Raw genomic sequence first — 16,159 nt, forward strand, 5'->3', positions numbered from 1 at the left:
ATTCTAAATGTCCCATACGGCAGTATGTCCTTCTGTAAAGCACCACATTGCACTAAAGCACTGACACCTTTATGTCATTTCAAATATTTTCAGTAAAATCTAAATAGTCAGTTTATCAACAACTTATTAAACTAAAATGGTCTATACATGTTGTTTTGCAGAACCCTATTGCTAAGCCCCTTAATGCTGTCACATGTGATCAGTTAAAAGAAGCCATCTGAATTCAAGAGCAATTTACACTTGTAAATGTCTAGAAATGTGTACTTCCTCTTCATCTGAAGTTTCAGTAGAGCCCCACGTACAGAATTACTAACTGGTTGTAAAGGTCACCTCTTCGGAATATATGCATATTGGAATTCTGAAACCAATTAGAATGGGATATTAGACATTTTCAGTGCTGAATGTAGATTAATTATACCATATTGATTTGATGTGCTGGTCATATCTGTTGAAACTTTAATTGAATGGATTAGAAGATGTTGGTTCTAACATATAAAGCCCATAAAGGAAGGAAGCTACATTTTTGAAATTGCTTTCCAGGTTAGCAGTTTTTTCTAGAGAAAGATAGAAACATTTTTGAGTCTTTAATGCAAGTCTTTATGTTAATAAATCTCCAAGGAGAGATTTTTCCTTTAATTTTCCCTTACAATAGGGACGAAGGTCATGTTGGGAATTGATGAAATCCATTGATTGCCATTTAAATGATGCCTTTATAAGCTAATTATTGCAAAATTGTTAAACGTTTCTGATAAGCAACTATCATCAAAAACACACATTTCCTTTGGTTGTTAGATATTCTGGGGTAATGAATATCCTTAAACAGCAGCACACCAATTAGTTAGGATGGTAAATATGGCCTGCTGTGATGACTTTGAAATAAATGTCAGATTGACAGCATTCAGCAGGCTCATTTGAAAAAGGGATGTTACAGTTAGCTTTGATCTATATGCATCGATGGTGTCTAGCTGGAAGACATTGGAATGGGTGGGGAAACAGTCAACGATATAAAATAGGTCACTGGCTGGAACCTGCCCAGAGCGGAAGTGGCTGCAAGTTGTTACCATCTGTTCACGTGGAATGAGTTGCTGGCCTCAATCCAGTTCCCAGTGCATAAATGTCCACGTTACAAAAAACACCAATGTAAGTAATACTAACTGGAAACCTTGCCAACTGTCTCTGCAAAGAGGCCAAGGACTGAATGGGCTGCCGACTCATTTCATCCTTAAAGGCAGCGAAGATATTGGGCAGATGAAACTTGCTTGTGCTGTACCCATTAGAGAGAAAAATAAGGCTTTCCCCCCAGTACTGCTCATTTGGCTCCATTCACCAGCCAGTAAAATCCACGGTGAGAGGAGTGTTTCCAGACATTTTTAGCTTTGTGTCTAGAAAAGAGAACTACCCCGCACATGCAAGCTTCTTTCATGGGTCTTAAGACTATGTCCTTCCTGGTCCAATGCTGCAAAGTCTGTTAACCTCCCCATCTCTCTATTCATGCATCTACAGTGGGAATGGTTAGCACTTTGCCCACTCCTGGCTGGCACTGGTGCAGCTCTGCTGGTGGTTACAAAGGAGGAAGCACTAATGTGGAGAGGGCGAGATAGGGCACAGTCACTTTTACCATTGTAGCCTGTGGCCAGCTTACACTCCTGCTTCCTCTGTCACTCCCAGCAGTGCTGAGAAAAGTGCTCTTATGTCCTAGTGTAGATAAAGCCCAAAGCACAGAGTGAATATAAGCTATGAAGCAGGCATTCGGAAACTGCAAACTTCTTGAAGAGTTATTCTGAGTTTGAAGCCAACATTATTATCAAGTTAGGAAGCTAATAGAGATCGTATAATGAAATATTTCTTAAAGGTGTGTGTTCGCATAAAGACACACCAGTACTTTTTTTCTCCTTCTCAAATCAATGGAAGAAGACTGGGTACAACAAGCAGTTCCATGCTCCCTCATGACACGCAAAGTGGTTATTCTCTAGAAGTTAATAGTACAACTGAAATAATGCAGAGCTCCCAAGAAAGTAAAACGTAGACAAGGATCGGTTAGCGCCACTCACAGTGCATACGAAGGACTGAGAGGGCCCAGTTTCTGTGCCACCAATTCCCCCTTTTGTCCTCCATGTTAGCATAAAGCAGAATTTTGTGCTTGCTGCCACGGTTGCCAGTGCTCTGCTCTCCTCCCACCCCATTTCATTTTTCTTTATGCCTCGACAGAGCTGGCAGCTCTTTATAGGTCATCCTCATTTAGAACCCTGCTTTCCCCTAGCTTGAGGAGAGTGTCAGAGAACATCCCGACTCTTATCAGCACAATAAAGTATTCATACGTTTACTAGACTTTGTATCCTTTCAAAAAAAACACTTGCTCCTTTGATCTTGCTCTGAGAAGGGATTTGCACATTACATCAGACTATTAAGAAAACAAAGAACTCTCCCTAACAATTCCTTTTTCTATAATTCATAGGTGCAAGCTATTCAGATGCAGAATTCTCCTGTAGGAAAAGTGAGGTGCATCTAAATAGCATCAAAGCTGCAGAGCCATTCAGCCTGGAAAGGCCAGAAGGGACTTTAAAGTCATAACATTTTTAAGTATGCAAAATCTGGTTTATATGAGTTTGAGGTTTTTTTGGCTTCCACTGAGCCTGTGCTATTCAGCTCATGGTAAGGAAGGAACCTCCCATTTCTTTCAACAATTGATTCCTGGCCACCTGGGATTCCCTGCAAATACCTGATATCTGACAGTGACCTTAAAATGGATAAGCTCCTCAAGCTAATTGTTACCAACACAACAATACGGCCATTATTCGCCACTAAATTATTAGCATATGCCACTCATACAGCACCTGGGGACTGATCCTTTAGCCTTACTCTGGTGGGATTGCAGGAGTAGGGTTTTGGCCCTCAGCCCCTTAACCTGGAAAAATGATCCAATCTCCCAAATTCTTCTGGTCACGGACAGCAGTGAATATAGTGATTACATGGCAGACTGCTAGTGCAGATTTGTACTTCTGGAGCCAGAGCCTGGGGTGATTTACATCAGTGGAAGATCTAGCCCTTGGTTTCCAGTTTAAACAGATATTTACCCATGAAAAATCCTGAAAATTATTTTTCACCACATCCAGTCTCCGGCCCCGGTCCCCCAACATAAGCATTGTCTTATTAAAGGGGGGGGCAGGAAAGCAGATTTCTGTACAATACTGAAATATTTCCAGCATGCAATTTATCATATAAAAATACAAAAGCATGCTTCCCACCCTGCTTTTTTAAATTATGGCAAAGACAGGCCAAAATTGGAAGCTCTAATTATTATTTATGGACTGCTGGCAATGTGAAACACCCAAAGTCGCTGCTCCAAGGGTCTTATTGTAAATGTTACGTTGGCCATTATATTGCTGCACAGCATGCTGAGCTTCTGAAAGTGGGGAGCCAAAACTCTTCTTGCAATATTGGATTTTTGAAAGGAAGCTGCCTCGCTACTCAAATCACCCCAGATAACTAACCCTGCTGCTCCAAAGTTCTGATCCTCCGTTCTGATGTCAGTAAAACTATTAACAGACTCGAAGTTCAGCCTATGTATAAGTGCTTGCAGACTCAGGGCCTTGTTTATGAGGCATTTATTATTTAGGAAAACTGTGAGAGAGGTTTAACAAAGCTGCCGTAAGCCAGACTACTTACTCTAAAAAATTCTTTGGTTGAGCCTGAATCCAAGGTTCCATAGGCTATTTCAGTTTGCTTCGCCAGATCCTCTGCACTTTCTATGGGAGAAACCATCCTTTCCACAGTAAGGAAGGCAGCAAGATTGGCAGTGTAAGAAGAGATGATGATGAGTGTGAAGAACCACCAGACTCCTCCGACAATTCGTCCTGAGAGAGATCTACGGTAAAACAGACAGGGTCAAAATTGTTAATCCATTCTGTGTTTCTCTTCTAGAAGGGAAGCAACGTTTTTATTATAGCATCCTAAAGTGGGCCTGTAAAGTTTGCATGCACAACCCTTTTGGTGTACAATCTCCATATTTGCAGATTTTTCTTGTGCCCATAAAATGGATGATCATAAGCCAACTCCTGACATCCTTACCCAGGCATTACTTAGGAGACGTTTCACTGTTTGAGTGAAAACTCAGTACAGAGCTCAAGAGTTGTCTCTAAGGCCGTGATCCTGCCAAGACTTACACTAGGATTTCGATGGGATGACTTAATTTTATGCACTGTTGGTACAGACATAAGTCTTGGCAGATCTGAGACCAAGTGCGTGTGTGCCTACGTATCTGCGCAAGTGGGGACATGTACAAATGGTCTAGACACAGGCAGGGCCGGCTCTACTGTTTTTGCCGCCGCGGACGGCAGGAAAGAGAGAAGCTGACGCCGAGTTGCTGCTGCCGTGGAAGCTCTACCGCCCCTTTCTGACTGCCGCCCCAAGCACCTGCTTGGAACGCTGGTGCCTGGAGCTGGCCCTGGACACAGATCAAAGCACTTTCTTGAAATTTTGGCCTTAAATTAATTTTTAATGAGGCCTGAAGTTGACAGAGAAAAGTTTCAGCAATGAAGCCGAGGATGATACCACTAATGTTTTAAGACTCTATTTGTGCACTTCTTGGTTGGTCCTTGCAAAACCTAGTGATGAGTTTTGTCCCGAGAAAGGAATGAGTAAGGTGATGTGCAGAGTGTTTCAAAAGTTCATTGGATGTGTAGTGTAAAATACACAGGTGTAACATGGTATAAATAAGGTAATTTGTAATTTATTTAGAAGGAAAAATGGATGCAGTTATTACTGTGTGGCATATCCTGGGTAGGCATTTTAAAGGAACCAGAACCTGAAGCAGGCACTTCAGTTCCAGAAGTCAGGCAGGATAAGTAGATGAAGGAAGGCATCCATGGGGATTGGAGGGGCCAGGAATAGGTCAACAGCAGTTGACCGATGGAGGCAGAAGATAGGTCAGGGGTGGCCAACCTGTGGCTCTGGAGCCACATGCGGCTCTTCAGAAGTGAACATGCGGCTCCTTGTATAGGCACCGACACCGACTCCTGGAGCTACAGGCGCCAACTTGCCAATGTGCCGGGGGGTGCTCACTGCTCAACCCCTGGCTCTGCCACAGGCCCTGCCCCCGCTCCACCCCACCCCCTCAGCCTGCACTGCCCTCGCTCCTCCCCCTGCCCCCCAGAGCCTCCTGCACGTCATGAAACAGCTGATCAGGAGGTGTGGGGAGGGAGGGGGGGGCACTGATTGGCGGAACTGCCAGGGGCGGGAGGCACTGGGAGCAGGGCAGGGGAGCTGACGGGGAGGCTGCTGACATATTACTGTGCCTCTTCGGCAATGTACATTGGTAAATTCTGGCTCCTTCTCAGGCTCAGTTTGGCCATCCCTGAGATAGGTGAACACAGGAACCCTCCCACGCCCCCACCTCCCAACTCATTCTGCAGCAGATCAATGATAGGAAGTGGGCAGAAAAGTCCCATCCAATGCTCAGTGCTAGCTGATTATGTGTGAGACCTGGAGCTAAATAATCTCCCCCCTGAGGCCTGCAAAAGGGGAGTTACTCCAAGGGAGCAGTGTGAGGTCTGCTCGTGCCATGGCTCAATGGGAATTAAGGGAGTCTGAATCCTACACATTAGAATGAGGAAACATTCTGGTATATTTTATGTTAATTAAAATTTGTATGTCTAAAACCCACTGTTCCAAACAATGCATGTTACTATTTAATAATTTGGGTCTGCCAAATTCCCATCTCAGCCCACACCACCAAATCTAATCACTGCCTGTTTTTTCCCTTAGCTTTTTTAAAAATGCAAAAGAAATAAAATAAAATCATTGTAAAATAAAAGGCCAGTCCTCAGTTGATGTAAAAGAGTGTAGCTCCATTTTAGACAAGGGATCTTAACTGAGCATAAAGCCCTAAATGTTTGTCTGGGACCCAATCCTGTACTCCTTCCGCAAGCAAAACCCCAATTTTAGGGCATGGTCCCACAAGGTACTGAGCACTCTGGTACCAATCCAGAAATGCACTTAAGCATGTGAGTAGTTTCACTGAAGTCAAAGAGACTATGTGCATACTTCAAGGTAAGCACCTGCTGATCAATGGCATTGTGATCAGTTACACTGCAGAAGATTGGTACAAAATTATCTATTCAAATACGTGTTCTTATAGTTCTCGCTGATCTCAGTGGAAGCAAAATCAGGTCCCACACATATTAAAGTCCACGGACCTTGATTCTGTAGCCCAAAATTTACAAAACAAATTCACTAGAAATGGTTGAAAAATAGGGCCCCATTTGGCACACTTGCAGTATATTTTACCTTAGAAACAGCACACTTACCACCCATTGAGGAATTAGTCTTTGATATGTTTGATTAATAATGCACCAGTACAGGGTTTTGTGGCTAAATGCCTCTTGCCAAACCTGTATCTCTTCCGCTTTGAAAATGATCCTCGGTTTTATGTGGAATAGAGGAAACGAGGAACTTTACATGCACTGGCAACCATAATTCTGGTATTTCCTAACTTTTGAGTTCTTGACTTCACAAACTTAATAATGTTCTTTTTTTTTTTTTGGTCTGTTATTTATGTGTACAGAAATATCCTACCAAACATTTACAGCTAAGGGTTCTTTCTTCTCCTATTATAAACAAGGAAAAGTGTCTATTTTGAATAGAAGGTGGGGGGTTGGAGGGAGAGAATCAAAACCAAGCCCCCCTACAACCTAAAGTTTTCTTACTTTTTAAAAGCATGACATATGAAAATCCTTAAGAATATTTATTTTTATGATTTGGACCCTACCATATATAAGTAATTTTATACATGTAATTGCTAATGTTTATTTACATGGTGTATGCAAAAAAAAAGTGTGAGTAGACGCCAATCTTTTGCAGTGATAAAGAAATAGACAATTTCAGCAATAGGGTTTAGAGCAGACAGACCATTCTTGCCTTTGATGCAGAGAAAATGAGAAATTCTTACCTGATTATTTGGTTCCTTCAAGCCCCTCAGTGCCACCCTCAGGCAGGGAGTACAAGTTTGCCCACCAACAGATGGAGATGAGAAAAAGGCAATAATCTTGTGCCATCACCCTACCCCTAACCTCATAAAGGGGGAGCTGGCTGGCCTTGCCCCACTGACGGGATTCCCGAGTAATAAAAATTCTATTCAATTCTAAGAAAGCCCAACATCAAAACACACATTCATAAAAATACTGCCAAAACAACAGAAGCAGAGTGGGAAATCTGGGCTGGGTTAGAGGGACATGGAGAAATCACACTAACAGGTATGAAGTTGCAATTCTCCAGTATATATCTAGTCCAGGGAACATCAACAGCAAATCCCACTGCAAGAACAGCCGCAGGCTGGTATCCAAAGATACTGCAAAACTGATGGATTATAGCACACATCACCCACCTGCTGCAGTCAGTATCTCCAGAGGCCACTGCATCAAGTCTGTAATGATATGAAAGAGTATGTGAGGCTGTTCAGGTAGCCACATTGCTCAGCTCTAGAAGGGAAGTATTGCCTCTTTGCCCAGGAGGAAGAGATGGCTTTCAAGGCATGAGCTATGACAGAAACCTTCAGTGTTTTGGACAGCATAAGCTTTCTTAATGCAGTCTCACGCTCAATAAGACATAGAAGGTATAGAGGTTGTCAGGCTTTCCTTGGAGCCTCTCAAAAGGATAAATAGGTGACTTGACTTTCTAAATTCCAGTTCTCCTGTAGAGTCCATAAGAAAAGCTCTTCGCAGTAAGTGCATGAGGAGTCTTTTCTTTCTCCTTTCAGGCACCTACACAGAATTAGGGAGGTGGGGAACAGACTTGATCACTACCTCATTCTGATAACATGAGCAGTGAAAAAGCTTGAAGCTTCAGCTCCCCAGCCTAAACAGAAGCCCACTAAAAAGGCAGCTTTAAAAAGATTAGTTACACCTGTGTCAAGCCAAAGTAATGGTGCAGCCTGAGGAATTTCTCTAAGATGTTCCTCAGAGAAATAAAGTGAGTACCTGTGAGGGCGTGTTAGCAATAGGATGATATCCGACGTGGCTAAGGGAGGGCAGAGCTTTGAGTTCAGTTTATAAGCTGCCAAAATAAAAATTAAAAAAAATCTCAGCACTTCCGCCGAGGAAGCCCCAGGGTTGAGCACTACCCAAAAGGAAGTTAGGACTTGTCAGAACCAGCTTAAGAAGAAGTGACCTGGTGCCTTTGACAAGAAAGTACAACAAATGTAACATGAGCCTGCTGCAGGAGACGTTACTGGTATTTCTCTAGTGACTCCAGGTTTGGGCTACCAGTCAGAAAGGCAAGCTATACAGGAACAGTGAAACCACAGAGCCATATGATGTTATAATAATTTATACAGCTCTGTACACACCCAGAAAGGTAAGTGATTCTTGTCCTAAAGTGCTTATAATGATATAAAACAAGACAAACAGACAAAAGATAAAATACTTGACGACAGTTCCGGGGCTGGAGAGTCTGGGCATTGAGATAGTGATGAGATGAAGGGAGGAGAGATTGCTCAAAGAGATGGGATTTCCTGAGGGATGTATGAAGTGCAAGAGATGGTTCTTGGAGGATGAGGAGCAGGTTAGTTCTCCAGTTCTCTGATCTATTTCTGTTAAATCTGGAATGAGCTTCTGCTCACTCCAACAGCTGAGCTCATTTCAGAAAAAGCTGGATGCAACCATAGAGCTGTTTCCCCCAGAGTGCTCCAAAGAGCATGCGGAGAAAAATTAAACACCCACCACTCTGAAGCAACCTACATTAAAGTAGCTGCAAGTGGTGATTTGGATAGGATTGGGAAAAAATCTCTGAGGAAAATAAAGATGGAAAGCCAGTGTCTAGCCTAGCCAGCCAAAGATCTAGAATGCAACTGGGCAGGGTCTGCCAGCCTCTTTTATAGAGAAAATAACAACACAGGACTTTCTCCTCCCAACTCCATCTGCTGATTTGAAGGCTTCTTATACTCATTGCATGGGCTGGTGCGGAGGACTGAGGGAAAATAGAGTTAGCACGTAAACTCTGAATTTAAATCAGGCTGATGATAAGAGAATACTTATAATTTTAGTTGAGCTGTCACATAACTTATTGTCCATTACTCAGATAACGATTACAGAGAAAAGGATTACAACTTAAAACACCTACAACCACTATTGTAGAGAGGTCACACCTGTACAAGGTATGCAGCATTGCTGTTTAAAAAGATCCTATTTAAAAAATGCAAGCAACTTTTGATGTTTTATAAAATGCACATTTCCTCAGTGAGGCGGCAAACTGTACACCATTCATTTTAAATTAATTTTTTGATATTAACTAATTCATACTGAGCTTGATACAAAGACATGGTAATTGAACAAGAGCATTATCAATATAAGGTTTTCAAGAGGTGCTTTGAAAGGGAAGTAAACAGAAAGTGAGCATACCTTGAGAGGAAATTTGAAAGGAAGCATGGAGTTAAATGAGAGCAAATTAGCAACAAGAGAAAAACACAACATTATTATGTAAAAGTTGCATTCACTTTGCAGAACAGTAATATACAGAAATAAATTCTTATCTTTTAATCAGAAACACCTGAATTTTTCCTGTACTCCTGAACACAAAAATGTGTATTATTTCCTATAAAAATTATAAGAAAAATTTGGCTTTGCAGACATCCATTTTTAATTGGCCTCTTACGACTAATAAAAGATTAATAAAATATAAAAACTAGCAAGGCCGACTGGAAAACACTGACTTCCTTGGGGCAAAATCTGAATCTCTACAGCCACTTTTTCTTTCAAGTATACATGCAATTTGCTATATGCTAAACTGTGAGCCAAGTTCTGCCCTTACATCACCAGCAAGCTCATGGAGTGTGATAGAGCTGCATGAGGTATACGTTTTCACAGGACTTGACCACATGACCCAAACCCCAGCTGATGAAAGATTACAATAACAGCATTTCCAGTTCTGACTCCCATTTTCCCACCACAGGAACTCCATGGGAGTTACATGCCTAGGTGCTTTTGAAAATCCCACTATAAGTAACTCCCAATTCCTTTAGAGGAGTCATTTGGTTCTAACAGTGGAAGAAATAGGTCCCCGGAACTTGACAGCCTTAACCTACCAGACTCATGCAATACTTTTTAATAAAAGACCTTGCTTTTACAGCAGCAATTGCTTACTCTGTCCCCTTACTTCTGCATGAATACAGAGCAAAATGAAAAGACATTGACTCGTAGAACCTGCAAGGAAACGATTTTGCTCAAAACAAGTTACGAATTTGACTGTGCTTTGTGTGGCTTTTCATTTTCTGTGTAGATTCTCCATTTAAAGAAAGCTAGGTAATCTATGTCTGAACTACCATGAGTGGATTCTCAATACTTTAGCTCACTATGCTGACAACACAGTAGTCTTTGATAGAAGAACAAAACGGCTGGAACAAATGTTGATTCCATAGAGGGATGTACTGAACACTGCGAATAGCTGTTATCTGATTCAGGTTAGACAAATCCTATTAAACAGAGAGTAGAGTACAGGGATATATCCAGTGGTGAGCTGGAGCTGGTTCCCACCGGTTCGCTAGAACCGGTTGTTAAATTTAGAAGCCCTTTTAGAACCGGTTGTTCCGTGAGGGACAACCGGTTCTAAAAGGGCTTCTAAATTTAACTGGCCAAAAGTGGCGCCTTAGGCGCCGACTCCGTGGGTGCTCCGGGGCTGGAGCACCCACCAGCAGCTCCTTGCCCCACCCCACCCCCGGCTCCAGCTCACCTCCTTTCCGCCTCCTCTCCTGAATGCACCGCCCCGCTCTGCTTCTCCGCCCCCCCCACAGGCTTCCCGCGAATCAGCTGTTCGCGCGGGAAGCCGGGGTGGGCTGAGAAGCAGGTGGTTTCACACTCAGGCCCAGGGAGGCAGAGGTAAGCTGGGGCGGGGGTGGGGGGGGCACGAGGAGGGCTGCCCGCGCCACAGCAGGTAACCCCGGGAGGGGGAGGGGGGCAGGGGAACCGCTCCTCACCCCAGCTCACCTCCGCCACCCTCGGCCTGAGCGGGAAGCCGCCGCCTGCTTCTCAGCCCTCCCAGGCTTCCCGCCTAACAGCTGATTCGCAGGAAGTCCGGTGCGGGGGCGGGGGACGCGCAGAGAAGCAGAGCGGGGCGGTGCGTTCAGGGGCGGAGGCAGAGGTGAGGTGAGCTGGGGCCGGGCGCGGGGTGGGGAGCTGCTGGTGGGTGCTCTGCACCCACCAAATTTTCTCCGTGGGTGCTCCGGGGCTGGAGCACCCACGGAGTCAGCGCCTAAGGCGCCACTTTTGATGTGATCAGTGGGGGAAGTGCCCCCCCCCCATGCTCCCCCCTAGCTTGATGCCCCTAGGAGCCAGAGGGACCTGCTGGATGCTCCTTGGGACTCCCCACCTCGCCCCCCAGCAGCTCCCTCTGGCTCTAAGGGGTGGGGTGGGCACCCACAAGACCCTCCTGCCCAGTTCTGGGGGCAGTCAGGGGAGGGGGGTGGATGGAGCAGGGGCCCTAGGGGGCATCAAGGAACGCGGGGGGCTGGATGGGGCAGGAGTCTCGGGGGGCGGGGGTGGGCAATGACCCCCTCGTGGGGTGAGGAGGGAACCAGTTGTTAAGATTTTGGCAGCTCATCACTGGATATATCCTCTGGAATATCCACAAAGAATACTCACCCATTATAGATCTAACTAGCCAAGAGATGTCAGTTATTCCACACAAAGGTGGCTGAAAGAGCCTTTATTAGGTAGCACAAAAGTGACCTCTCCAGAATGCTCATTGGCATCTCTCTAAAAGTGCTGTATACTCTCACACAAGAAATGTATTCAGGCAAACTCACAATGGAAGAATGAATCCCTTTTAATGCCAATAAAATATAATGAAACAGTCAATATAATCAATGTGCTATGAATGATGTTTCTTCCTGACAAAGGTATGGATTCAAAATGGAATACTTGGGAATAGTCCTTTTCTATGGAAAATAAACTAGACTCAACACACTCAAAGTAACAGTGTTTCTGGAACTTAAAACATTTTACATTTTTTTGGTAAAAACTCATTTAACTGTCTGGCCTTCTGTTATCATTAAAGATAACAAAACAGCTGAATGTTGTCTTCAGTGGATGTTTCATGTATTAATATTAAGTTAAAAGTTATAGCTGGACGTATTTACTGCCATCTCTGTATACTTGGTATTTCCAAGTCACCTATAATTGTGGTATTGATAAAGATAGAATATATTCAATTCATTATGCAAAATATACAAGGCCGAACAGGTCAAAGGGTCACATGAGAACTTAATAAAAAAAACCCTATGAACTTCTATTTACTGTCAATAAACAGGTCTAGTGGAAACAGCATAATGCCTGCAGCTTTCCATGTGATGTCCCGGTGCTTATTTCCCGGTCCTTTAAATTGGGCAAACACATGGTCAACAGCAATTTAAATGCTATCACTGCTCCGTATCTTTAACAGCAAGCAAAGGGGCATAGTTTGGGTACAGATTTTGGGACTAAACCACAAACACAGTGCATAAACATGAGGAACAAGCTAAAAGCTATAGATATACAATCAGGTAGCTCATTGGAACACTTACTCATTTAACAGATTTCTTGCTAACATTAATGTATGCACATATTTAGGAAAATGTGTTGTGCACATAACTTTAAAAAAAATTTAATCACTGTAATCAACTTCTCTTTCTTCACTGCTAAACTATACAAATTGCTAGCCTTCAAATATAACACATTTAGTTCGACACTTCTTACATGTCCTAAATCTCTAATGAAATTAATAGGAGATTTGGGTGTGAAAGGAGTACAGGGTCAGGATCAACTCTAGATTATAAGCGATGAAATCCTGGCCTTTTTAAGACAATGGAACTTTTGCCCTTGACTTCAACAGGGCTAGGATTACACCCAAGATTTCTCTTTTTATATAGACTATGAAAGTCTGGTAATTTGTCAAAGACTTAGGTATTGTCTGCACATTCAGAGGGGCACAGAAAGCATGTGGAAATGGGCTCTACTTGTTTTGAATATGAGTGCTGATTGAGAAATCATTTGGCTCTCTAAGGTAATAAATATACGTTCACAACTTTGTTAAAGAGGAAAGGGCATACTGTTTGTACTAAATGAGTCTAATTTTTTTTATAATTATGGTAGCTATACAATGACTTTAAAAATATTATTATACAAACCAGTGAAGATCCATTACTATAAAGCTACGTAGATTTAGTGCTTATCACAGACGTCACCAATGTATTTTAATGATGTATGCATAGAAACATTTTTACTCTCTTATTTAAAAAACATTTTGAAGTATGCATTGTTCAATCAAGAGAACTTGAGCACTCTCCAGTGCTTTGTAAATTTTTCTTTAAAAAGCAATCAAATTCTACTTAATATCAGTATTTGTATTAAAATAGAGCTAACATCAAATCTGTTTTCCTAACGGCTTATTTAGAAAGACTATTTGCATGAAAAAAATTAATTTTATGAACACTGGCAACACTTCTTAGAAGGCCACATTGACTATGAACACAAGGAGATCAGACAAGACTAGATTTACATAATGATGCACATACAGTACAATACATAACGACTCTTAGAGAGGTACATATGGAGAAATGAATATATGAATGTGATAGTAAACAAATTAGTAATGGATGAATGGATGGTGCAATGGAAACAAATAGAAAATTAAAGCTCGAAGGAAAATTAAAAGGTCAGCATAAGCTGAGACCGGCATGGAGGTGTTTTAAAGTGCTGTTGCATGTGGTTTTTGAAGCAGTTCTTATTTTGCAAAGCAAAATAAATATGTTATATGCACCAAGCAGATGACCGTAAAATGAGATATGCAGCAAAAACACGGTAGCCCTCCAAGCATTGCTGAAAATGTAAAACCCTATGCATTTTACAGTCTCAACATGGTGTATATAAGTTTTTTCAGAAATGCATGAATGGCATTAAAGGCAATGCCACTCGCACACTTACTAGGTGAATAAGCATAGTGGCTTGGTGATGAAGCTTAGCATTGGATGGAATGTTAAACAAAAAATTTGGAATTGAAAAAATTGAGAAAGTAACATATATGCACCATGGCATCAGCATATGACCATAAAATGCAAAAAGGTGATGGAATGATATGGAACAAACCTTGGAGAAATATCGCATCCTTGCTGCATAAAGGCACCCAGGGAAAACCAAAGGCTGTTAAATATTCCAAACTCATTTGGAGGGTCGGGAGGGTTCTGGGGGTCACGCGGTTCTTCACTGTTGTCTTCCAAATGCCATTCATAAGGACTGAATCTGCTGACTAGGAAAAGAACTACGCTGACTCCAATGTAAGCAAAGACTATACACATCCAAATTTCATAAGCCAAAGGATCCAGAAAGGAAAATACGCCAGGTTTAGATTTCTGAGGCTTCTTGATCATGATGGAGATGCCCAGACTCATAAAAGGTTTTGAAAAGTCTATGACTTCTTCTCGTACCAAGGTTATGGTGAGTGGAGCAACAGCTATGTCTGCTCTCTGAAAAGAGAGAACATACTGGAGTTAGTTGCAAAACAGTCACCACGTATTACAATCTAGTCTCAAACAAAATAATTAAATGATAAAGCCAATAAAGAATTACAAGAATCATTAGGTTAAAATTTCATTGCAAATTGCATGTGTTTTGGAATCATTAAAATGATTAAGAACATTATATTATTGATAGAAAGTTAATAATAATGAAAAATTATGCATAATTCTACATGAGGGGCACAATGAAGAAGGGGCGTGTAACCTAGCTACATATGTTTTCCAACTATTATGGATAAAGAAAGTGAGCTGTCCAATTAAATAATTCTGTACTTCCTGAATATGAAGAGGGTTATGTAACATACTTTTACTATAATCTTCACAATGAATTTTGCTTTATCAAGTAGTCATAAACTCTCATTAAAACTGTCATAAAGCCAAAATCTGTGATTCAACAGGATTATGTTAAAATTGAAAGCACATGTGGATTATTTTGATGACAGGCCTTTAGTGTCCATTTTGATTCCTTAACAAGGCATTTGTTAATTTTTTTCCTAAATTCTAGGAAGGGATAATAACAACAACACCTGGAACTATCAGGACTAGCTGAGAACGTTTGTTGTTATATTGCTCTTACATACAATCTAGAAGCGTTATGACATGACAAGGGTTTTCGCCCTGTTGCTTTTGTTGTTTACCAGTGATAATCTGTGTCTGGAATATGCTTTGAGGACATAATGGACAAATACTGTGGTTCTCTATGGTTTGATTTTCTCTCTGTCTCTCGCTCTCTTTTTTTTATTTTAGCAAGATCAGCTCAGACTGATTTGTTAATGTAGGCTGGGAATTTCAAAGGATCTAATGGAAGCAGGCACCCAAATCCCACTGATTTATAGCAAAATAGGCAAATAAAGTTTGGAAACGTTGTGATGGGATATGAGACAGTGACTTTCCCACCTAGCTGAGACAACATTGTTTAGCACAGGTGGAATTTTCACTGTAAAATCAAGAAGGGCAATCAATTGGCTACTATAAGGATGAAGCATCCAGAAAAAATGAGCAGTTTTTATTTATACACAAACCATAATCTCATCATATTCTAGTCTAAGGGCTTGTCTTCACTACTGGGGTAAATTGACCTAAATTGTGCTACTCCAGCTACATGAATAATGTAGCTGGACTCGACATAGCTTAGGTCGACGTACCCCACTGTCTTCACTGCACTGCGTCGACAGGAGACGCTCTCCGGTCGACTTCTCTTACTCTTCTTGGGGAGCTGGAGTACCGGAGTCAGCCGGAGAGTGCTTTGTTGTCGATTTTGCAGGTCTTCACTAGACCCACTAAATCGATCCCCGCTGCAGCAGCATCGATCTCCCCGGTAGGAAGACGAGCCCTGAAGTACTGTAATTGCAGAAAAGCTCTCTTCCTCTGGTTTTCTGCAGAAGCGAGTGTTTCTGGCGATCCTTTTCATTTACATTGCATTGGAACCATGGAATACTCTCATGCTAATTTAACAGTGGTAATACAGGTCAGTCAGTGCATATGTAATAAATAGCTTGTATTGTTTGGGAAGATTGCAATGTTAGTTTCAGAGTAACAGCCGTGTTAGTCTGTATTCGCAAAAAGAAAAGGAGTACTTGTGGCACCTTAGAGACTAACCAATTTATTTGCGCATAAGCTTTC

The 16,159-nt window shown here is 42.0% G+C and overlaps 1 protein-coding gene across 6 annotated transcripts in view; it reads right to left on the reverse strand.

Annotated features, from left to right (window-relative positions):
- Positions 1-16,159, reverse strand: part of GRIA3 (glutamate ionotropic receptor AMPA type subunit 3) — a 220,481-nt gene that overhangs the window by 59,529 nt on the left and 144,793 nt on the right. For all 6 annotated transcript variants that reach the window (XR_006283713.1, XM_037909102.2, XM_037909101.2 and 3 more), the window contains exons 11-12: positions 14,109-14,485; positions 3,667-3,865 (exon numbers count right to left, since the gene is read on the reverse strand). Coding sequence is in view for 5 of the 6 variants with exons in the window: in XM_037909102.2 (XP_037765030.1) it covers positions 3,667-3,865; positions 14,109-14,485 (576 nt within the window). In the remaining variant the exon portion in view is untranslated. The remainder of the gene's footprint in view (positions 1-3,666; positions 3,866-14,108; positions 14,486-16,159) is intronic.

This window comes from Chelonia mydas, chromosome 9 (assembly GCF_015237465.2).
Source record: "Chelonia mydas isolate rCheMyd1 chromosome 9, rCheMyd1.pri.v2, whole genome shotgun sequence".
Taxonomy (NCBI): domain Eukaryota; kingdom Metazoa; phylum Chordata; order Testudines; family Cheloniidae; genus Chelonia; species Chelonia mydas.